Source organism: Copadichromis virginalis, linkage group LG11, assembly GCF_057382275.1.
Source record: "Copadichromis virginalis isolate Kocher_CV1m ecotype Utaka linkage group LG11, C_Virginalis_male_GT1.1, whole genome shotgun sequence".
NCBI classification, from domain to species: domain Eukaryota; kingdom Metazoa; phylum Chordata; class Actinopteri; order Cichliformes; family Cichlidae; genus Copadichromis; species Copadichromis virginalis.
This window is the reverse complement of record NC_140628.1, coordinates 13,244,988-13,269,453: the sequence shown is the minus strand read 5'-3', so window position 1 is coordinate 13,269,453 and position 24,466 is coordinate 13,244,988. Positions and strand designations below refer to the sequence as shown.

General features: G+C 38.9%; 1 protein-coding gene across 1 annotated transcript in view; it reads left to right on the top strand.

The window, feature by feature from the left end:
- The window catches only part of dnah5 (dynein, axonemal, heavy chain 5), a 124,636-nt gene that overhangs the window by 66,615 nt on the left and 33,555 nt on the right, over positions 1 to 24,466 (top strand). Inside the window, exons 75-79 of the mRNA XM_085473199.1 lie at positions 2,375 to 2,524; positions 3,655 to 3,900; positions 4,056 to 4,275; positions 5,282 to 5,487; positions 5,721 to 5,924. Coding sequence (XP_085329325.1) covers positions 2,375 to 2,524; positions 3,655 to 3,900; positions 4,056 to 4,275; positions 5,282 to 5,487; positions 5,721 to 5,924 — 1,026 coding nt within the window. The remainder of the gene's footprint in view (positions 1 to 2,374; positions 2,525 to 3,654; positions 3,901 to 4,055; positions 4,276 to 5,281; positions 5,488 to 5,720; positions 5,925 to 24,466) is intronic.

Sequence of the window (24,466 nt, the reverse complement as noted above, 5' to 3'; positions counted from 1 at the left end):
GGGAACGTTTTTGCTAGATGTTATTGGATTAGCCCTGGACTGAAGCTGGACTGGTTGAGGTCCCCCTGGATGTTGTAGCTGTGTAGCAAATTAAAGTGAAACGCTCTGGATTAGAGAGGTGGTGAAAAAAAAAAAGACAAGGAGGAGGTGGTGGACTTTCTAACTGTTCTGCTTTTAGCAAAGTGACATTGAAGTTGGCTTTGTGTATTTCTTCATAAGATACACACCAATGGTATAAGCGAATGGGCTAGTTTTCTTGCAGTATTATTGTGACGACAGGTCTGACTTTCGATGTTATTCAGAAGTTTAAGTTATTCAACAGAAGTTTTGAGGTTTAGTCAAGCATTTAGTGATGATGTTTGAAAATGTTCAGTTATCTTCTTCTACGTCTTGACTTTGTACACACTTTCTTTTCATCACTGTAGCCAGGGTGATACTACAATTTTAATTATAATTTATTTGTCACTATTAACAGGATACATAACACAGGCTTTTAAGGTTTCTGTCATTAAATTACTTCTTAAATTCCTTGCTTGATCTAAGTGTCTCATCTAATTATAGACCATATTGCAACCATCTTATTTCAAAAAATTATCCACTTCCTCTGTTTTAAGATAAATAAAACGTTCCTTTTTTATAAAGCCTATAGTTAGCAATAAAAATAAACCTTAATTAAAATCAAATTGAATTGGATTAAACTGAATTTTTGCTTCCTTTATGTTTTTGTTCCAAGAAAAAAAATGGAAAACTGCCTATTTCACCTGTTATGTAAAAGTGAGCCTTTAGAAGAGTAACACTTGCCCTCAGTCTCAAATTATCGAATCTCCGATAAATTTGGAGCAAAAACAGTCTTTACTTGTTAATGTGTTAAGTGAATTTCAGTCTGGCATTAGAACGGGGCACAGTACAATTACTACTGCTTCAGAAATGATCTTGTGGATTGAACTGTAGACAGTAATTTGGGCTGCCAAAAAGGGCATCTAAGAACTAAGTCATGTTTTGCTTGGGGATCAAATACTTATTTCTCACAATGATAGGTGAATCAATTTGTAACTTTTATGTAATGTGTTTCTTCTGGATTTTTGGTTGATGTTCTGTCTTTCTAAATTGAAATGAAACAACCATTAAAAATAGAGACTGTTTTTCATTTCATTGGAAGTGAAACTTACAAATTGGCAACTTACAAATTCAGCAGGGGATCAAATAATTGGTCCCTCCACTATGTATGTGTTACCTTATGACTGACTGCTAAACTGTCTTGGGTATATCCTCAATTTTTTTTTTCTAAATTTGATCCTAAAGTATGTGAGAGTTTAAAGCTATATTGATGAGCTGTATCCACTGTTATACAGTTAAAAGGTTATTGCCGTGCCATTGCCATGCCACTTCTGCTAGTCTAGTTTCCTTTGTGCTTCGTTGTGATAAACATAACAATATTAGCACAATCTGTTGGCATATTTTGTGCTATCACACATGCAGATCGCATCTTGGAAGCACATGGTGTTTACAGCAGTGTCAATTCATGGCCTCCTGTTATTGCATAATCATCTAGTTAGGTCACGCATTACATGTTGTGTCTGTCTGTGCTCGTTATAAAATGAAGTGCCATAAATAAGACTTCTTCCATGCATGAGACCTCAGCTATATTGTCATGAATTGCTGTGTGAAGCAGGCAGGATAGGACAGAAATGCAGACTCACACTCAGAACAGCTTTATTGCTGGACGCCAGGAATACAAAACTTATTAAACTGGGAATACACATGAACTACACAGGCAGGCAGAGCACACAGCGGGGAAATGAGGGAGATCACGACACAGGACAGAGGGAGACGCAGACATAAATACACACCAGGGCAAACGAGGGAACAAACTACTGGAGGGGACCCAGCCGAACGTGATCTAACTAACGAGACACGGGGACACAAAACTGAACATGATGCACACCAGACAGAAGACTATCAAAGTAAACCAGGAATCACTAAGACAGAGACCAAGTCACACAACTTGACACGGGAGCTGGGAGGAAAGAAAATTCAGGGAGATGAGACGGACCAGGGAGATAACGGGAGGAGACAACGAGGGGGACACGGAAACAGTTAAGGGAGACGAGACACAGAGAGAGAGCGAGGGAGTGCACATAGTCAAACAGGGTACATTTCATCCTTCTTTTGTCTTTTTTTTGTTGTTACTTATTAGCTTTCTTTTGTTGGCCACTTTGAAGATCACTTTGTGTCTAAATATGTTTGAAGTGTTCACAGTATTCTTTTATCTTTTCTGCAGATTTTGATGTGCTGTAATGCAGTTAAAGTTTTGCCCTGTTTTATATTTGTTTCCCACGTCAGAGCTTTTTGTCACAGATAAGTCTTCTTACAGATAAGTCGTAACGAGAAACAGTGGAAGGCTTGGTTTGACAAGGAGGCCCCAGAGGAGGAAGTAGTCCCAAACTCCTATGACCAGTCTCTTGACTGTTTTAGACGGCTGCTCCTCATACGCTGCTGGTGTCCTGACAGGACCATCGCACAGGTAAGGAGAGACATGTTTATGCATGGCTATAGAGGACAGATACAATGATTAAATTCAGTTTTCTTTATATAATGCCAATTCAAAACAAAAAGTTCCTTGGAACATTAATATTGTAATAACTGTTATAAGTTCCCCTGTGAACAAGCCTTTGGTGACGGTGCTCCAGAATTAATGATCGGGTCCTTGGCAGAAGCTGGTTTAGGTTCAGAAAGGGAGGCCATCTACTGCGACTGGTGAGGGGTAAAGAGGAGAGAGAAAAGGAGAACATAGAGAGACCAAGGACAAAACATAAACTACAGGAGTGAGAAGGGAAATATTAACAGTATGAATATCGCAGTGTAAACTTTAAAAGCATCAGAAGAGTCTAACCAGCCTATAGCAGCATAGGATGGCTAAGGGTCACCCAATCCATTTTCTTTAATTAGAAAGCCAAACATTGGTTGTCTGGTCTGTTTTTTGGTCATGCTTTTGCCTACTTTATAATATACAACACAACAAGTAGAACAGGCAATGTAAATCTACTTTTCTCATTTCTATCATAGTGCATTTTCAATAGTATACTGTAGACTGCAATTAAAATTAATAATTACCACTAAAGAAAGAGAAAAGGCTTAAAGTTGCTAATCTGAGAGTTAATGGCTTAAAGCTTGGGAAGCGATACCTCCTGACTTAAAAATACAGCTACATAAATGAGACACGGACCACAAAACAAGAATGTATAATCTCTTAATCTTCACTGAAAGCTGCTTGGTCAAAGCTCTTCTTGAGATAAGAAGCAGCTTGTGTAACTTGTTGTTATACAGCTTTCACCCTCCAGCCTGCTGTGCCTGAATATTTACAGTGGCTAAAAGATATTCAGTTTTACTGATGGATAACTTTCTGGCCCACTGAAGACAAGCCTGGAGTCCAATTTATTTAGTTAAACTCACAGTCCAGTCCACAGTTGCCCTAGCCTTAAGGGTAAAAAGAGTTAGCCAGTAAAGAAAATGCTTTGAAGAATTATCTCAGTTCTCAGCTTTCTAGAAAGTAAATTTATTCCAATATATACTATTGGACTACTTTGCTCAACTCTTTGCATTACAAAGCATTTAAAAAATTACATCTGCTTTGCATCATATTCTTTCCTTTAGGCCCGTAAATACATAATGGACGCAGTAGGGGAGAAATACACTGAAGGGGTGATTCTTGATTTAGAGAAGATGTGGGAGGAGTCGGACCCACGAACACCTCTCATCTGCTTCCTTTCAATGGGCTCAGATCCAACTGACTCCATTATAGCACTCGGGAAGAAGCTGAAAATCGAGACCCGTTATGTATCCATGGGTCAAGGACAAGAGGTCCACGCACGCAAGCTTCTGCAGCAAACTATGGCTAATGTGAGTGGTGAGATATTACTGCTGTTTTAGCAATACAGATGTTCTGTCTCTAAAAATGTGGTTTGGAATTTATAGAAATTATTTAGGGTTTTCTTGAACTCCTCATTTATAGTCTTCGTCATGGATGATAGGCATACTACTGTGTTTGTCCCCAGGGTGGCTGGGCCTTACTCCAGAATTGCCACCTGGGTTTGGACTTCATGGATGAGCTCATGGACACTGTGACAGAGACAGACTTTGTCAACAACAGCTTCCGCCTTTGGATGACCACTGAGGTCCACAGACACTTTCCCATCACACTTCTCCAGATGTCCATCAAGTTCACCAATGAACCACCACAGGGCCTCAAGGCAGGGCTTAAGAGGACATATGGCGGTAGGTTTGGCTCACTTAAGCTCACATTAAAGAAGTCCAGAAATACTAGCCAGTTTAATAGATCCAATTTATCTATGTGATAAAGAAAGAGGACCTAAGAGAATGAAATATATTCCAATATTGATGTGTACATTTGGAGATGCAGATATACAAAACACCTCTACTTCGTGATATCCATGATAGGAATAAGTAAGTGAATAAAAAGATGGAAATGTGGGAGAAACACCTGTTTGATGCTATATTTATTGTATTCCGGATTTTGTTTTTTACCCATGTTACCCAAGGTTAGTAAAATTTTAAACAAGTCTGAGTTATCTAGTCTGTGTTTTGGTCCAAAACAAGGGTGAAGAAAGAAAAGAATCTTTAAAATGTAGAAACCAGCTGTCTTTTCCTGGCTCAGATGACATGGTTCCTGGAGGGGAATTGAGATCGTATCTACAGCTTGAATTTTTTTTTATTTTTTATTTTTATAGAAAACAAGCAGAAAAAAAAAACAAAGCAACATACTAAACACAACACCATCGCATTAATCTAGCTAAGTGTAAACAGCAGTAAATACTAAATATTCAATGTTGTTGTGCAGCACGCAGGACAGATGTGCGTCGAAGTAGCAGCCAAGAAAGGTGTAATTTGGGTCTACGAGCAGTGAACACCCGTGTGCATACCTGTGTGGATCCGCGCGCTTGCATTCCAAAGGTTTCTCCATGTAATGATCTGCTAGGGAATTCTGATTTCGATTAGTAATTGCAGTTTGGTATTATATCAGAAAGAAGGTATTATTTTGACTGACATATTCAGTTCACTATCTTTTCTCCCACATTTACGCAACAAATCCTAACTGTTCGCTAAAAAGGAAATCTGTGTGTGCATGTTTGTGCAATGCTTGGTTTTAGAAGTAACTGACTTTATTCAGTTATGGATTATTTCAATACATTTCTGTAGATGTTACACTTAGCCTCCTTTTGGGCATGCAGTACATCTTTTTGACCTGCATGTCCCTGACCAGGTATAAACCAGGACCTTTTGGATGTCAGTAACATGGCGCAGTGGAGGCCGATGCTGTATGCAGTAGCCTTTCTTCACAGCACAGTTCAGGAGAGAAGGAAATATGGCCCCCTGGGATGGAATATTCCCTATGAGTTCAACCAGGCTGATTTTAATGCCACTGTCCAGTTTGTTCAAAACCATCTTGATGACATGGATATTAAGAAGGTAGGTAGAGTAATGCTTATTATTCTGTGTGATTAGGACTCTTGACCATAAAAAAATGTTAAAAGGGTTGAGATTTAAAGAAAGGATATTGTAAATACTTATCAACAACAGCCATCTGCTGGGAGTTTTAGAGCTTTCTGACTGTGTATGTATTCAGTCTGCTCACAAATTATATTGCACATTCATGAACAATTTTTTTGTCATCCTTTATCACTGTTTTATCATCTCCTTAGGGTGTGTCCTGGAACACAGTTCGATACATGATTGGAGAGATTCAATACGGTGGTCGTGTGACCGACGACTATGACAAGCGCCTCCTCAACACCTTTGCCAAGGTGTGGTTCAGTGAGGAAATGTTTGGACCTGCATTTAGCTTCTACAAGGGCTACAGCATCCCAAAGTGCTCCAGTGTTGACCAGTATCTAACATACATTCAGGTCAGTCTCTAAAAATAAGACATTTCTTAGTGCAACGTGTCTGCCAGAACTCCCACTGTGTCAGTGACTGAAAATTCATCTGTTTCCAGACTATTTCTCTTTTTTTCTCACTCAAAGTTAAGTTCTGTGATATACAGTGTTGGGTAAGTTACTTTAAATGAGTAACTTAGTTACATTACTAGTTACTTCTATCAAAAGTAACTCAGTTACTTCAAGTTACTCGTTACTTTCAGAGTAACTAGTTACTAGGGAAAGTAACTTTGGTTTTACTCAGAATTCTCTTGTTAATGTGTTGCTTCCGTAACTGGATACCCAGCAAGATTCTTCTTCTAGCTTGCTTACTTACCACAAGTGCACTGTGCCACCTACCAATAGAAAGGAAAAAATAATGTGCACATTTCCACGAGAGAAATCCCACGCCTGATTCTATCCTAGCCTGCTTTTTACATCCAACACAAAAACTGCAGTCGTGGTGCTTTCGATTGTACTCAGAACTCGGAAATTCTGCCTTCTGAATAGGAAGATGTAGGTAACACCAGACTGCAGATGAGCTGCATACAGGGCTGGACTGGGACAAAAAAATCGTCCTGGGCATTTTGACTAGAGACCGGCCCACCATTATAGGAAAAATCATAAAGCCTTTGAATGAAAATAAATACTGTTGTGACAGTGATGTACACTGTTCTGATGGTATATATGTATCAATCTATCCATTGTTTGTTGTAAGACTCAGATAATTATTTTTTTAAAAGTGAGACATTTTAAATGAGAATAAGAAAGTATTTCCTTGTGCCCCCCTTTCCCTTTTAATTCCCTACATGGACCCCTGGCAACACTTTGCTAGACCCGCCCCTGCACAGTTACCAGCTGTCAGCTGCTTAGAAAAGGATCCTGGTGTTATTTGTCTCTCAGAAACAGTTCATAACTTCCCTTCAACTCATTCATGTTAACTAAAAGGTAAACCTGTTTCTCCATCACAGCTCTGATGATTCAGTAAGGACATCTCCTGGTTTCATCTTCATGTTTCCCACTCACCACATATCCAAACCGACATCATGACCAGCAGCTTTACAGCTGTGGCTCCAGCCAACATCAGCTGATACTAGAAATTAATATTAAATAAATTCTAACAACAGCTGATCAAGCTTAAAAGTGCTGCTGTTGTTTACCGCGACATCCGTTGGTTTCCTCTTTCTGCCGCAAAGTGGGCGATAAATAAACAAGAGAGAAAAGCCGATCAGCTGATCATTGATCAGTTTCATGATTGAAGTAGAAACAGGAGAGGGAGGGTGAGAGGATGAGAGAAGAAGAGGCAGCTGTGCAGCGTAAACACAGAATAACTCCAGCTTTGTGCCTTTTTCATTGTAGCTGAAGTCCGGGACAAACTGTTCCTTTTCACCTCAATAAGAAACGCGTAATATTTTCTCTGAATACCAGACGATTCTGTTTTTTACGGGACGGTTGGCAACTCTAATAATTAACCTTATGAACAAAATAAAGTTCAACATCAGTAACATAGCACCCACCCAGCTGTATAGAAACTCCGTCATGTTAGCTAGCACGCAGTACAAAAAAGTCAGCATAACGAAAATAAACTCCACCTAAACTTGGTTCATATCTGACCCAGATGGACTGCAGGTTATAACTTCTTACCTGAAGTTCAGTTCACCTGACACTGGGACCGGCGGCCGCTTCGGGTCTCTCCTCTTGCCTCCCTTTCTCTCATCCACCTGCTGGCTTCCACCACTTGCTAATGTTATTGAATCTGTGGAAGCTCCGCGATAGCCACCACACGAAGTAACGAATAACGAGCCTATCTAAATCCCAGTAACGAGTAACGCGTTCCTGGTTTTGGCATAATAACTAGTTACCGTGCTCGTTACCACAATAATAACGTAGTTACTGTAACGCGTTACTTAATAACGCGTTAGTCCCAACACTGGTGATATATTTATTGTTTAGCGGGGTGTCATTTATTTATTTATTTATTTGTTGTTGCTTTCTTGTGATGTGCTCTTGTTACATCCAAAATGCACTCTATGTGAGATTTCACAGATTATATATATGAGTTATTAGTGTGCTTAACTTGTAGGTGTGTGTGTGTCTAGGGGCAGTTCCTGAGCTTGTTTCATTAAAGGTAGTTTCATTATGATGGATGCTTATGGCTGTCAGGCTCAGCAGGCCCATTGTATTTGTGCTGCTTCTTAAACTGAGAATGACAACACAGCCTTAGAAAACTCATGCACAAACCTATACATATGCATTCAACGGCATGCACATATAGCACATTAAATCTGTAAATGTTGGGCAATTTCAATTTTTTTTTACATATTTTACTTCTGTATGCTGCCAAGACTTGATGTTAAATGAAAGTTTCCACTCGTAGCTTTTATTAAAGATGTTAAACAGAAGTCTTGCATCATCTGTTCATGAATTGAAGCCCTTTTAGTACCCAGTTATGAATTGGACAAAGTTGCATAAGGATTGTTTTTAGTATTTGGATGAAAATTATTTACATGAAGTCCAGAACCCATAGTCATCATCAAATGCCTTGCTGAAGAATTAAAAGAACACAGCAAGGGATGCAGGCCATTCTGTCTAGTATAAGCTATCTCTGTTTTTCTGTCACCATCCATTTTTCTTTCCGTATTAGCCACCATCCTGATGTTTTACCCTGTCTGAAAACAGAATCCATCACGACTGAAGAAAGTATGATACATCAATAACCACTTGCTGAAGTTGCTGAACAAGCAAAAAACAAACTTGCAGAAATGTGGTTATCTACTGGTACTGTCACACATTTTGAAGTGTTCTAGTTCAGCAGATAAAAGAATTGAGGTGAAACCTGTGAAATTGAAAAATTCTCTGTTTAGAAGGGCAAATGTATATCTGCTAAATCATGCTGTAAACTGGGTTAAGAACTGTCCCAAATATAAAACAAAGCAAGACAAAACATTTGTCATCAGCTGGTTTTGTCTAACTGATCATATTTAAGTATTATACAGTACTTAAAAACAACACAACGCTGTCACGCTGATGGTAAAAACACAGGCCTTTAACACAGTGCCGCTGTGCCACTTTATTTTTTAACAAAACACTATGCTTTATGTATAAAGAACTGCCTATTCTACTACTTATTGAAGAAAAAGAATCCACAAAAGATTATTTTTACTTTCTTTTATTTGTTCCAGATAAATTATAAATTATTTTTTAAAAAGCAATGAAATGCATCAGATGTCTCCCATGCTTTCTTTTCTGCTGTAATTTTTTTTTTTTTTGAACATAAATTGGTCTATTGAAAATAAAATGTAGTAAGAAACACTACATTTTTTCAATAGGCCAATTTATGTTTAAGAAAACCCAACAATCAAATGATCCCATCTGAGCAAGCACTGGGCGACGGTGGGAAGGAAAAACTCCTTTGTCTTAAAAAGAAGAAACCTTCGACAGAACCAGGCTCAGATGGTGCGGCTTCTGTCAAGACCGGTTGGGGGTTAGGTAGTTAAAAAACTACTCTAACGGTACAGCACTACAGCTTTTTGGTGGAAATGGGTGGAAGGATGGGTGTTACACCTCGTTTCATTGGAGGTCTTACAGGTGGTCGGGGTGTAGATTCAGCTTTTTTACAAATAGGTGGCAGAGGGACAGGACTAGGTCGTGGAATTATAACTAGTTGGGTGGGAATAGGTTGTCTGTGAAGGTTCTCAGTCATGGGAATAGGTTGCTTTCCACTTCTGGATATAGGTGGAACACACATCCTACGAAAAGGTGGTAGGTTGTCGGTCGAGAAAGTTTCCTTTTTCGTTGGTTGTGTGACTTGAGGAGCGGGTGTCAACTTTGTCTTTTTCGGTCTAATGGGTGGCAGTGGAGTCCGCTGTAACTGTTGTTCGTCAGATGCATCTTCCCTGCCTACGTAAATGTATTTATGTTCCTCAAAAAGGGCAATGTCTTTTTCAACTTGACTCATTGCCTCTTCGAGAAACATTTTGTAATTGTATTTTTTGTGCTGTGAAGGGGAGATAGTAAAAGGGAGGGATTGATATTCAAAGTTTAGCTCATTAAACCTCCTCTTTAGGCCCTGGAGAATGTTTTGTTTCTCCTGTTCGGCCAGTGGTTTAACTGTTTCCTGTTGTTTTGTTAACCAGGCATCATTGTCCTGCTTAGCCTTTTCTTTCTCTGCCTTTCTTCTACGCAGGTAGCCTGGAGCGATTCCGTAATCGTTTTTCTGTAAATAAAAGGGGACAAGTCCAGATTTCTCAAGGAGCTGCTTGTCCCTTTTGCGTGTATCCACACAAGCAGGTTGAGCCATGACTTTCTTCATGCCTGTGTGTTCTGTTTTTTTCCTGAATGTGTGTTCAGGTTTTTCGCCTTCTGGCCTCTGTGGGCACATTTCGCGATGAGATGGGGCCTTAACTGTTCTTGGCACCATGGTCCTGTGTTCATTTTTATATTTATTTTCTAATACAATTGCTTCCCTGTATTTAGAAATATACATTTTAGGTTTGGGTGGAGGAAGAGTACTCACTCTACTTTGGGAGAAGGTTATAAGCGCTTTCATCTGAAAACACAATTCAATCGCTAGCTTAAAATCACCTGCAAGGGAATTCTACAACTGTGTGTCGAGGCACCCCTATTTATAGATTTTTATGGCCTGGCATGTGACATCATGGTGGCCTGGCATGTGACATCATGGTAGCCTGTCTTTGTTCTGTCATTTAAGCCCCACCCCCCTGGTTACTGTTGCTATTGTAACTATTATATTATGAATGCTGGTAGCTAGCATTCCACACACACACATACACTTTTTGCCAAGGTTCCAGCTGCAGTCACCAAGACATGTAAATGTATTTAGTAACCCTCTGGGGTCCAGAGTATAATTGGCCGTTTTTGACTACTTTTGATTTTACCTCTATATTTCACCTTTAAAAAAATCTTCTTCTTTTTTTTTTTTGGCACAACCTCAAATATCTGAAATTTGAGTTAATTTTTCATTTATACTATATTTGCACAATAGATCTAAATTCAGACAAAAAAAATTCAAAATCCGAGTAGAAAATACTTGTCATTTTTACTGTAAAAGCCACAAACATGTTTAAGGAATTGTTTTCATAACTTGAAATGCGAATAGAAGTTGTACATTTGTAAAAATTATGCACAAGTTTTGCAAACAACTTTATGTTCAGTATAATATATGCAGGTTTTCTTCCTGAATACTATCGTTGTTTATATTTACTGCGGGAAGAAACGGTTTTTATAAGGAAAAACACTAGAAAGCACTCAGTCCCCCTCCCAACTCCCCCAGCCTTTCCTATTGGTGAAAAAATATACCATGTGGACCAATCAAAAAATGATAGGGCAACATAGCATTTAGTTGTTTACGAAGGCGGGCAGGTGTATACATATAGTTTGAGTCTGACGGCTCTTTGTTTGCTTCTCATCTGTAAACTCTGCATACTCTCTCATGTGATTCAGTTTGTTTTGAAAAGTCTCAACAGGATCTTGAGCTTTATTGTGAAAGGTTTACGTGGAAAACAAACAAGCGTACAGCGGAACCACGCGATGGTTTTACCGTCATTGTTGCTAACGAAAACACGTAAAAACAGGCACTTGCCCGCCCATAGTGTGGTTATATTAAATATAAGAGAAAGAGAGAACTTTAAGAAATTAATATAGCCACTAAGGTGACCGTCAAAACGATGAAAAATACTGCTGTAAACAGTTTATTTTACGACATCACGAAACAAACGATAGCGTAATAGGAAACGATAGACATTGTTATATCGTCATTTGATATATATCGTTATATCGAACAGCCCTAACATACACTCTTATATTTGTACATATATTTATTCTTATAATTCTCAGATTTACCCATTCGTATATTTTGCTTGTTCTTATGTTATTGTATTTTGCACACCTCTGTTGCACACACATAAGAATTTCGCTCACATGTGCTGTACCAGTGTACCTGCACATGTTATGTGATGCGGGAAATCTCCAATTTTTTTTAATTTTTAAATTTTTTTTTGAGATTAAATAATATACCATTGTAAAGACGACACAAGAGTTCCAGAGGCTCTTCTGGGAGCCAGAGTCGACCAGAAAACGTTTCCCCGAGCTTGAGTCCTCTATGAAGAGCAGCCTTTCCTTATCGGCAGCGGTCACAGCCGCTACAGAGCGCTGGCAGGCTTGTTTCCCTGGGCCTTAAAACTGCAAAGGCGGCACGGTGCTGTCACGCTGATGGTAAAAAACACAGGCCTTTACCACAGTGCCGCTGTGCCACTTTATTTTTTAACAAAACACTATGCTTTATGTATAAAGAACTGCCTATTCTACTACTTATTGAAGAAAAAGAATCCACAAAAGATTATTTTTACTTTCTTTTATTTGTTCCAGATAAATTATAAATTATTTTTTAAAAAGCAATGAAATGCATCAGATGTCTCCCATGCTTTCTTTTCTGCTGTAATTTTTTTTTTTTTTGAACATAAATTGGTCTATTGAAAATAAAATGTAGTAAGAAACACTACATTTTTTCAATAGGCCAATTTATGTTTAAGAAAACCCAACAATCAAATGATCCCATCTGAGCAAGCACTGGGCGACGGTGGGAAGGAAAAACTCCTTTGTCTTAAAAAGAAGAAACCTTCGACAGAACCAGGCTCAGATGGTGCGGCTTCTGTCAAGACCGGTTGGGGGTTAGGTAGTTAAAAAACTACTCTAACGGTACAGCACTACAGCTTTTTGGTGGAAATGGGTGGAAGGATGGGTGTTACACCTCGTTTCATTGGAGGTCTTACAGGTGGTCGGGGTGTAGATTCAGCTTTTTTACAAATAGGTGGCAGAGGGACAGGACTAGGTCGTGGAATTATAACTAGTTGGGTGGGAATAGGTTGTCTGTGAAGGTTCTCAGTCATGGGAATAGGTTGCTTTCCACTTCTGGATATAGGTGGAACACACATCCTACGAAAAGGTGGTAGGTTGTCGGTCGAGAAAGTTTCCTTTTTCGTTGGTTGTGTGACTTGAGGAGCGGGTGTCAACTTTGTCTTTTTCGGTCTAATGGGTGGCAGTGGAGTCCGCTGTAACTGTTGTTCGTCAGATGCATCTTCCCTGCCTACGTAAATGTATTTATGTTCCTCAAAAAGGGCAATGTCTTTTTCAACTTGACTCATTGCCTCTTCGAGAAACATTTTGTAATTGTATTTTTTGTGCTGTGAAGGGGAGATAGTAAAAGGGAGGGATTGATATTCAAAGTTTAGCTCATTAAACCTCCTCTTTAGGCCCTGGAGAATGTTTTGTTTCTCCTGTTCGGCCAGTGGTTTAACTGTTTCCTGTTGTTTTGTTAACCAGGCATCATTGTCCTGCTTAGCCTTTTCTTTCTCTGCCTTTCTTCTACGCAGGTAGCCTGGAACGATTCCGTAATCGTTTTTCTGTAAATAAAAGGGGACAAGTCCAGATTTCTCAAGGAGCTGCTTGTCCCTTTTGCGTGTATCCACACAAGCAGGTTGAGCCATGACTTTCTTCATGCCTGTGTGTTCTGTTTTTTTCCTGAATGTGTGTTCAGGTTTTTCGCCTTCTGGCCTCTGTGGGCACATTTCGCGATGAGATGGGGCCTTAACTGTTCTTGGCACCATGGTCCTGTGTTCATTTTTATATTTATTTTCTAATACAATTGCTTCCCTGTATTTAGAAATATACATTTTAGGTTTGGGTGGAGGAAGAGTACTCACTCTACTTTGGGAGAAGGTTATAAGCGCTTTCATCTGAAAACACAATTCAATCGCTAGCTTAAAATCACCTGCAAGGGAATTCTACAACTGTGTGTCGAGGCACCCCTATTTATAGATTTTTATGGCCTGGCATGTGACATCATGGTGGCCTGGCATGTGACATCATGGTAGCCTGTCTTTGTTCTGTCATTTAAGCCCCACCCCCCTGGTTACTGTTGCTATTGTAACTATTATATTATGAATGCTGGTAGCTAGCATTCCACACACACACATACACTTTTTGCCAAGGTTCCAGCTGCAGTCACCAAGACATGTAAATGTATTTAGTAACCCTCTGGGGTCCAGAGTATAATTGGCCGTTTTTGACTACTTTTGATTTTACCTCTATATTTCACCTTTAAAAAAATCTTCTTCTTTTTTTTTTTTTGGCACAACCTCAAATATCTGAAATTTGAGTTAATTTTTCATTTATACTATATTTGCACAATAGATCTAAATTCAGACAAAAAAAATTCAAAATCCGAGTAGAAAATACTTGTCATTTTTACTGTAAAAGCCACAAACATGTTTAAGGAATTGTTTTCATAACTTGAAATGCGAATAGAAGTTGTACATTTGTAAAAATTATGCACAAGTTTTGCAAACAACTTTATGTTCAGTATAATATATGCAGGTTTTCTTCCTGAATACTATCGTTGTTTATATTTACTGCGGGAAGAAACGGTTTTTATAAGGAAAAACACTAGAAAGCACTCAGTCCCCCTCCCAACTCCCCCAGCCTTTCCTATTGGTGAAAAAATATACCATGTGGACCAATCAAAAAATGATAGGGCAACATAGCATTTAGTTGTTTACGAAGGCGGGCAGGTGTATACATATAGTTTGAGTCTGACGGCTCTTTGTTTGCTTCTCATCTGTAAACTCTGCATACTCTCTCATGTGATTCAGTTTGTTTTGAAAAGTCTCAACAGGATCTTGAGCTTTATTGTGAAAGGTTTACGTGGAAAACAAACAAGCGTACAGCGGAACCACGCGATGGTTTTACCGTCATTGTTGCTAACGAAAACACGTAAAAACAGGCACTTGCCCGCCCATAGTGTGGTTATATTAAATATAAGAGAAAGAGAGAACTTTAAGAAATTAATATAGCCACTAAGGTGACCGTCAAAACGATGAAAAATACTGCTGTAAACAGTTTATTTTACGACATCACGAAACAAACGATAGCGTAATAGGAAACGATAGACATTGTTATATCGTCATTTGATATATATCGTTATATCGAACAGCCCTAACATACACTCTTATATTTGTACATATATTTATTCTTATAATTCTCAGATTTACCCATTCGTATATTTTGCTTGTTCTTATGTTATTGTATTTTGCACACCTCTGTTGCACACACATAAGAATTTCGCTCACATGTGCTGTACCAGTGTACCTGCACATGTTATGTGATGCGGGAAATCTCCAATTTTTTTTAATTTTTAAATTTTTTTTTGAGATTAAATAATATACCATTGTAAAGACGACACAAGAGTTCCAGAGGCTCTTCTGGGAGCCAGAGTCGACCAGAAAACGTTTCCCCGAGCTTGAGTCCTCTATGAAGAGCAGCCTTTCCTTATCGGCAGCGGTCACAGCCGCTACAGAGCGCTGGCAGGCTTGTTTCCCTGGGCCTTAAAACTGCAAAGGCGGCACGGTGCTGTCACGCTGATGGTAAAAACACAGGCCTTTACCACAGTGCCGCTGTGCCACTTTATTTTTTAACAAAACACTATGCTTTATGTATAAAGAACTGCCTATTCTACTACTTATTGAAGAAAAAGAATCCACAAAAGATTATTTTTACTTTCTTTTATTTGTTCCAGATAAATTATAAATTATTTTTTAAAAAGCAATGAAATGCATCAGATGTCTCCCATGCTTTCTTTTCTGCTGTAATTTTTTTTTTTTTTGAACATAAATTGGTCTATTGAAAATAAAATGTAGTAAGAAACACTACATTTTTTCAATAGGCCAATTTATGTTTAAGAAAACCCAACAATCAAATGATCCCATCTGAGCAAGCACTGGGCGACGGTGGGAAGGAAAAACTCCTTTGTCTTAAAAAGAAGAAACCTTCGACAGAACCAGGCTCAGATGGTGCGGCTTCTGTCAAGACCGGTTGGGGGTTAGGTAGTTAAAAAACTACTCTAACGGTACAGCACTACAGCTTTTTGGTGGAAATGGGTGGAAGGATGGGTGTTACACCTCGTTTCATTGGAGGTCTTACAGGTGGTCGGGGTGTAGATTCAGCTTTTTTACAAATAGGTGGCAGAGGGACAGGACTAGGTCGTGGAATTATAACTAGTTGGGTGGGAATAGGTTGTCTGTGAAGGTTCTCAGTCATGGGAATAGGTTGCTTTCCACTTCTGGATATAGGTGGAACACACATCCTACGAAAAGGTGGTAGGTTGTCGGTCGAGAAAGTTTCCTTTTTCGTTGGTTGTGTGACTTGAGGAGCGGGTGTCAACTTTGTCTTTTTCGGTCTAATGGGTGGCAGTGGAGTCCGCTGTAACTGTTGTTCGTCAGATGCATCTTCCCTGCCTACGTAAATGTATTTATGTTCCTCAAAAAGGGCAATGTCTTTTTCAACTTGACTCATTGCCTCTTCGAGAAACATTTTGTAATTGTATTTTTTGTGCTGTGAAGGGGAGATAGTAAAAGGGAGGGATTGATATTCAAAGTTTAGCTCATTAAACCTCCTCTTTAGGCCCTGGAGAATGTTTTGTTTCTCCTGTTCGGCCAGTGGTTTAACTGTTTCCTGTTGTTTTGTTAACCAGGCATCATTGTCCTGCTTAGCCTTTTCTTTCTCTGCCTTTCTTCTACGCAGGTAGCCTGGAACGATTCCGTAATCGTTTTTCTGTAAATAAAAGGGGACAAGTCCAGATTTCTCAAGGAGCTGCTTGTCCCTTTTGCGTGTATCCACACAAGCAGGTTGAGCCATGACTTTCTTCATGCCTGTGTGTTCTGTTTTTTTCCTGAATGTGTGTTCAGGTTTTTCGCCTTCTGGCCTCTGTGGGCACATTTCGCGATGAGATGGGGCCTTAACTGTTCTTGGCACCATGGTCCTGTGTTCATTTTTATATTTATTTTCTAATACAATTGCTTCCCTGTATTTAGAAATATACATTTTAGGTTTGGGTGGAGGAAGAGTACTCACTCTACTTTGGGAGAAGGTTATAAGCGCTTTCATCTGAAAACACAATTCAATCGCTAGCTTAAAATCACCTGCAAGGGAATTCTACAACTGTGTGTCGAGGCACCCCTATTTATAGATTTTTATGGCCTGGCATGTGACATCATGGTGGCCTGGCATGTGACATCATGGTAGCCTGTCTTTGTTCTGTCATTTAAGCCCCACCCCCCTGGTTACTGTTGCTATTGTAACTATTATATTATGAATGCTGGTAGCTAGCATTCCACACACACACATACACTTTTTGCCAAGGTTCCAGCTGCAGTCACCAAGACATGTAAATGTATTTAGTAACCCTCTGGGGTCCAGAGTATAATTGGCCGTTTTTGACTACTTTTGATTTTACCTCTATATTTCACCTTTAAAAAAATCTTCTTCTTTTTTTTTTTTGGCACAACCTCAAATATCTGAAATTTGAGTTAATTTTTCATTTATACTATATTTGCACAATAGATCTAAATTCAGACAAAAAAAATTCAAAATCCGAGTAGAAAATACTTGTCATTTTTACTGTAAAAGCCACAAACATGTTTAAGGAATTGTTTTCATAACTTGAAATGCGAATAGAAGTTGTACATTTGTAAAAATTATGCACAAGTTTTGCAAACAACTTTATGTTCAGTATAATATATGCAGGTTTTCTTCCTGAATACTATCGTTGTTTATATTTACTGCGGGAAGAAACGGTTTTTATAAGGAAAAACACTAGAAAGCACTCAGTCCCCCTCCCAACTCCCCCAGCCTTTCCTATTGGTGAAAAAATATACCATGTGGACCAATCAAAAAATGATAGGGCAACATAGCATTTAGTTGTTTACGAAGGCGGGCAGGTGTATACATATAGTTTGAGTCTGACGGCTCTTTGTTTGCTTCTCATCTGTAAACTCTGCATACTCTCTCATGTGATTCAGTTTGTTTTGAAAAGTCTCAACAGGATCTTGAGCTTTATTGTGAAAGGTTTACGTGGAAAACAAACAAGCGTACAGCGGAACCACGCGATGGTTTTACCGTCATTGTTGCTAACGAAAACACGTAAAAACAGGCACTTGCCCGCCCATAGTGTGGTTATATTAAATATAAGAGAAAGAGAGAACTTTAAGAAATTAATATAGCCACTAAGGTGACCGTCAAAACGATGAAAAATACTGCTGTAAACAGTTTATTTTACGACATCACGAAACAAACGATAGCGTAATAGGAAACGATAGACATTGTTATATCGTCATTTGATATATATCGTTATATCGAACAGCCCTAACATACACTCTTATATTTGTACATATATTTATTCTTATAATTCTCAGATTTACCCATTCGTATATTTTGCTTGTTCTTATGTTATTGTATTTTGCACACCTCTGTTGCACACACATAAGAATTTCGCTCACATGTGCTGTACCAGTGTACCTGCACATGTTATGTGATGCGGGAAATCTCCAATTTTTTTTAATTTTTAAAATTTTTTTTGAGATTAAATAATATACCATTGTAAAGACGACACAAGAGTTCCAGAGGCTCTTCTGGGAGCCAGAGTCGACCAGAAAACGTTTCCCCGAGCTTGAGTCCTCTATGAAGAGCAGCCTTTCCTTATCGGCAGCGGTCACAGCCGCTACAGAGCGCTGGCAGGCTTGTTTCCCTGGGCCTTAAAACTGCAAAGGCGGCACGGTGCTGTCACGCTGATGGTAAAAAACACAGGCCTTTACCACAGTGCCGCTGTGCCACTTTATTTTTTAACAAAACACTATGCTTTATGTATAAAGAACTGCCTATTCTACTACTTATTGAAGAAAAAGAATCCACAAAAGATTATTTTTACTTTCTTTTATTTGTTCCAGATAAATTATAAATTATTTTTTAAAAAGCAATGAAATGCATCAGATGTCTCCCATGCTTTCTTTTCTGCTGTAATTTTTTTTTTTTTTGAACATAAATTGGTCTATTGAAAATAAAATGTAGTAAGAAACACTACATTTTTTCAATAGGCCAATTTATGTTTAAGAAAACCCAACAATCAAATGATCCCATCTGAGCAAGCACTGGGCGACGGTGGGAAGGAAAAACTCCTTTGTCTTAAAAAGAAGAAACCTTCGACAGAACCAGGCTCAGATGGTGCGGCTTCTGTCAAGACCGGTTGGGGGTTAGGTAGTTAAAAAACTACTCTAACGGTACAGCACTACAGCTTTTTGGTGGAAATGGGTGGAAGGATGGGTGTTACACCTCGTTTCATTGGAGGTCTTACAGGTGGTCGGGGTGTAGATTCAGCTTTTTTACAAATAGGTGGCAGAGGGACAGGACTAGGTCGTGGAATTATAACTAGTTGGGTGGGAATAGGTTGTCTGTGAAGGTTCTCAGTCATGGGAATAGGTTGCTTTCCACTTCTGGATATAGGTGGAACACACATCCTACGAAAAGGTGGTAGGTTGTCGGTCGAGAAAGTTTCCTTTTTCGTTGGTTGTGTGACTTGAGGAGCGGGTGTCAACTTTGTCTTTTTCGGTCTAATGGGTGGCAGTGGAGTCCGCTGTAACTGTTGTTCGTCAGATGCATCTTCCCTGCCTACGTAAATGTATTTATGTTCCTCAAAAAGGGCAATGTCTTTTTCAACTTGACTCATTGCCTCTTCGAGAAACATTTTGTAATTGTATTTTTTGTGCTGTGAAGGGGAGATAGTAAAAGGGAGGGATTGATATTCAAAGTTTAGCTCATTAAACCTCCTCTTTAGGCCCTGGAGAATGTTTTGTTTCTCCTGTTCGGCCAGTGGTTTAACTGTTTCCTGTTGTTTTGTTAACCAGGCATCATTGTCCTGCTTAGCCTTTTCTTTCTCTGCCTTTCTTCTACGCAGGTAGCCTGGAACGATTCCGTAATCGTTTTTCTGTAAATAAAAGGGGACAAGTCCAGATTTCTCAAGGAGCTGCTTGTCCCTTTTGCGTGTATCCACACAAGCAGGTTGAGCCATGACTTTCTTCATGCCTGTGTGTTCTGTTTTTTTCCTGAATGTGTGTTCAGGTTTTTCGCCTTCTGGCCTCTGTGGGCACATTTCGCGATGAGATGGGGCCTTAACTGTTCTTGGCACCATGGTCCTGTGTTCATTTTTATATTTATTTTCTAATACAATTGCTTCCCTGTATTTAGAAATATACATTTTAGGTTTGGGTGGAGGAAGAGTACTCACTCTACTTTGGGAGAAGGTTATAAGCGCTTTCATCTGAAAACACAATTCAATCGCTAGCTTAAATTCACCTGCAAGGGAATTCTACAACTGTGTGTCGAGGCACCCCTATTTATAGATTTTTATGGCCTGGCATGTGACATCATGGTGGCCTGGCATGTGACATCATGGTAGCCTGTCTTTGTTCTGTCATTTAAGCCCCACCCCCCTGGTTACTGTTGCTATTGTAACTATTATATTATGAATGCTGGTAGCTAGCATTCCACACACACACATACACTTTTTGCCAAGGTTCCAGCTGCAGTCACCAAGACATGTAAATGTATTTAGTAACCCTCTGGGGTCCAGAGTATAATTGGCCGTTTTTGACTACTTTTGATTTTACCTCTATATTTCACCTTTAAAAAAATCTTCTTCTTTTTTTTTTTTGGCACAACCTCAAATATCTGAAATTTGAGTTAATTTTTCATTTATACTATATTTGCACAATAGATCTAAATTCAGACAAAAAAAATTCAAAATCCGAGTAGAAAATACTTGTCATTTTTACTGTAAAAGCCACAAACATGTTTAAGGAATTGTTTTCATAACTTGAAATGCGAATAGAAGTTGTACATTTGTAAAAATTATGCACAAGTTTTGCAAACAACTTTATGTTCAGTATAATATATGCAGGTTTTCTTCCTGAATACTATCGTTGTTTATATTTACTGCGGGAAGAAACGGTTTTTATAAGGAAAAACACTAGAAAGCACTCAGTCCCCCTCCCAACTCCCCCAGCCTTTCCTATTGGTGAAAAAATATACCATGTGGACCAATCAAAAAATGATAGGGCAACATAGCATTTAGTTGTTTACGAAGGCGGGCAGGTGTATACATATAGTTTGAGTCTGACGGCTCTTTGTTTGCTTCTCATCTGTAAACTCTGCATACTCTCTCATGTGATTCAGTTTGTTTTGAAAAGTCTCAACAGGATCTTGAGCTTTATTGTGAAAGGTTTACGTGGAAAACAAACAAGCGTACAGCGGAACCACGCGATGGTTTTACCGTCATTGTTGCTAACGAAAACACGTAAAAACAGGCACTTGCCCGCCCATAGTGTGGTTATATTAAATATAAGAGAAAGAGAGAACTTTAAGAAATTAATATAGCCACTAAGGTGACCGTCAAAACGATGAAAAATACTGCTGTAAACAGTTTATTTTACGACATCACGAAACAAACGATAGCGTAATAGGAAACGATAGACATTGTTATATCGTCATTTGATATATATCGTTATATCGAACAGCCCTAACATACACTCTTATATTTGTACATATATTTATTCTTATAATTCTCAGATTTACCCATTCGTATATTTTGCTTGTTCTTATGTTATTGTATTTTGCACACCTCTGTTGCACACACATAAGAATTTCGCTCACATGTGCTGTACCAGTGTACCTGCACATGTTATGTGATGCGGGAAATCTCCAATTTTTTTTAATTTTTAAAAATTTTTTTGAGATTAAATAATATACCATTGTAAAGACGACACAAGAGTTCCAGAGGCTCTTCTGGGAGCCAGAGTCGACCAGAAAACGTTTCCCCGAGCTTGAGTCCTCTATGAAGAGCAGCCTTTCCTTATCGGCAGCGGTCACAGCCGCTACAGAGCGCTGGCAGGCTTGTTTCCCTGGGCCTTAAAACTGCAAAGGCGGCACGGTGCTGTCACGCTGATGGTAAAAAACACAGGCCTTTACCACAGTGCCGCTGTGCCACTTTATTTTTTAACAAAACACTATGCTTTATGTATAAAGAACTGCCTATTCTACTACTTATTGAAGAAAAAGAATCCACAAAAGATTATTTTTACTTTCTTTTATTTGTTCCAGATAAATTATAAATTATTTTTTAAAAAGCAATGAAATGCATCAGATGTCTCCCATGCTTTCTTTTCTGCTGTAATTTTTTTTTTTTTTGAACATAAATTGGTCTATTGAAAATAAAATGTAGTAAGAAACACTACATTTTTTCAATAGGCCAATTTATGTTTAAGAAAACCCAACAATCAAATGATCCCATCTGAGCAAGCACTGGGCGACGGTGGGAAGGAAAAACTCCTTTGTCTTAAAAAGAAGAAACCTTCGACAGAACCAGGCTCAGATGGTGCGGCTTCTGTCAAGACCGGTTGGGGGTTAGGTAGTTAAAAAACTACTCTAACGGTACAGCACTACAGCTTTTTGGTGGAAATGGGTGGAAGGATGGGTGTTACACCTCGTTTCATTGGAGGTCTTACAGGTGGTCGGGGTGTAGATTCAGCTTTTTTACAAATAGGTGGCAGAGGGACAGGACTAGGTCGTGGAATTATAACTAGTTGGGTGGGAATAGGTTGTCTGTGAAGGTTCTCAGTCATGGGAATAGGTTGCTTTCCACTTCTGGATATAGGTGGAACACACATCCTACGAAAAGGTGGTAGGTTGTCGGTCGAGAAAGTTTCCTTTTTCGTTGGTTGTGTGACTTGAGGAGCGGGTGTCAACTTTGTCTTTTTCGGTCTAATGGGTGGCAGTGGAGTCCGCTGTAACTGTTGTTCGTCAGATGCATCTTCCCTGCCTACGTAAATGTATTTATGTTCCTCAAAAAGGGCAATGTCTTTTTCAACTTGACTCATTGCCTCTTCGAGAAACATTTTGTAATTGTATTTTTTGTGCTGTGAAGGGGAGATAGTAAAAGGGAGGGATTGATATTCAAAGTTTAGCTCATTAAACCTCCTCTTTAGGCCCTGGAGAATGTTTTGTTTCTCCTGTTCGGCCAGTGGTTTAACTGTTTCCTGTTGTTTTGTTAACCAGGCATCATTGTCCTGCTTAGCCTTTTCTTTCTCTGCCTTTCTTCTACGCAGGTAGCCTGGAACGATTCCGTAATCGTTTTTCTGTAAATAAAAGGGGACAAGTCCAGATTTCTCAAGGAGCTGCTTGTCCCTTTTGCGTGTATCCACACAAGCAGGTTGAGCCATGACTTTCTTCATGCCTGTGTGTTCTGTTTTTTTCCTGAATGTGTGTTCAGGTTTTTCGCCTTCTGGCCTCTGTGGGCACATTTCGCGATGAGATGGGGCCTTAACTGTTCTTGGCACCATGGTCCTGTGTTCATTTTTATATTTATTTTCTAATACAATTGCTTCCCTGTATTTAGAAATATACATTTTAGGTTTGGGTGGAGGAAGAGTACTCACTCTACTTTGGGAGAAGGTTATAAGCGCTTTCATCTGAAAACACAATTCAATCGCTAGCTTAAAATCACCTGCAAGGGAATTCTACAACTGTGTGTCGAGGCACCCCTATTTATAGATTTTTATGGCCTGGCATGTGACATCATGGTGGCCTGGCATGTGACATCATGGTAGCCTGTCTTTGTTCTGTCATTTAAGCCCCACCCCCCTGGTTACTGTTGCTATTGTAACTATTATATTATGAATGCTGGTAGCTAGCATTCCACACACACACATACACTTTTTGCCAAGGTTCCAGCTGCAGTCACCAAGACATGTAAATGTATTTAGTAACCCTCTGGGGTCCAGAGTATAATTGGCCGTTTTTGACTACTTTTGATTTTACCTCTATATTTCACCTTTAAAAAAATCTTCTTCTTTTTTTTTTTTGGCACAACCTCAAATATCTGAAATTTGAGTTAATTTTTCATTTATACTATATTTGCACAATAGATCTAAATTCAGACAAAAAAAATTCAAAATCCGAGTAGAAAATACTTGTCATTTTTACTGTAAAAGCCACAAACATGTTTAAGGAATTGTTTTCATAACTTGAAATGCGAATAGAAGTTGTACATTTGTAAAAATTATGCACAAGTTTTGCAAACAACTTTATGTTCAGTATAATATATGCAGGTTTTCTTCCTGAATACTATCGTTGTTTATATTTACTGCGGGAAGAAACGGTTTTTATAAGGAAAAACACTAGAAAGCACTCAGTCCCCCTCCCAACTCCCCCAGCCTTTCCTATTGGTGAAAAAATATACCATGTGGACCAATCAAAAAATGATAGGGCAACATAGCATTTAGTTGTTTACGAAGGCGGGCAGGTGTATACATATAGTTTGAGTCTGACGGCTCTTTGTTTGCTTCTCATCTGTAAACTCTGCATACTCTCTCATGTGATTCAGTTTGTTTTGAAAAGTCTCAACAGGATCTTGAGCTTTATTGTGAAAGGTTTACGTGGAAAACAAACAAGCGTACAGCGGAACCACGCGATGGTTTTACCGTCATTGTTGCTAACGAAAACACGTAAAAACAGGCACTTGCCCGCCCATAGTGTGGTTATATTAAATATAAGAGAAAGAGAGAACTTTAAGAAATTAATATAGCCACTAAGGTGACCGTCAAAACGATGAAAAATACTGCTGTAAACAGTTT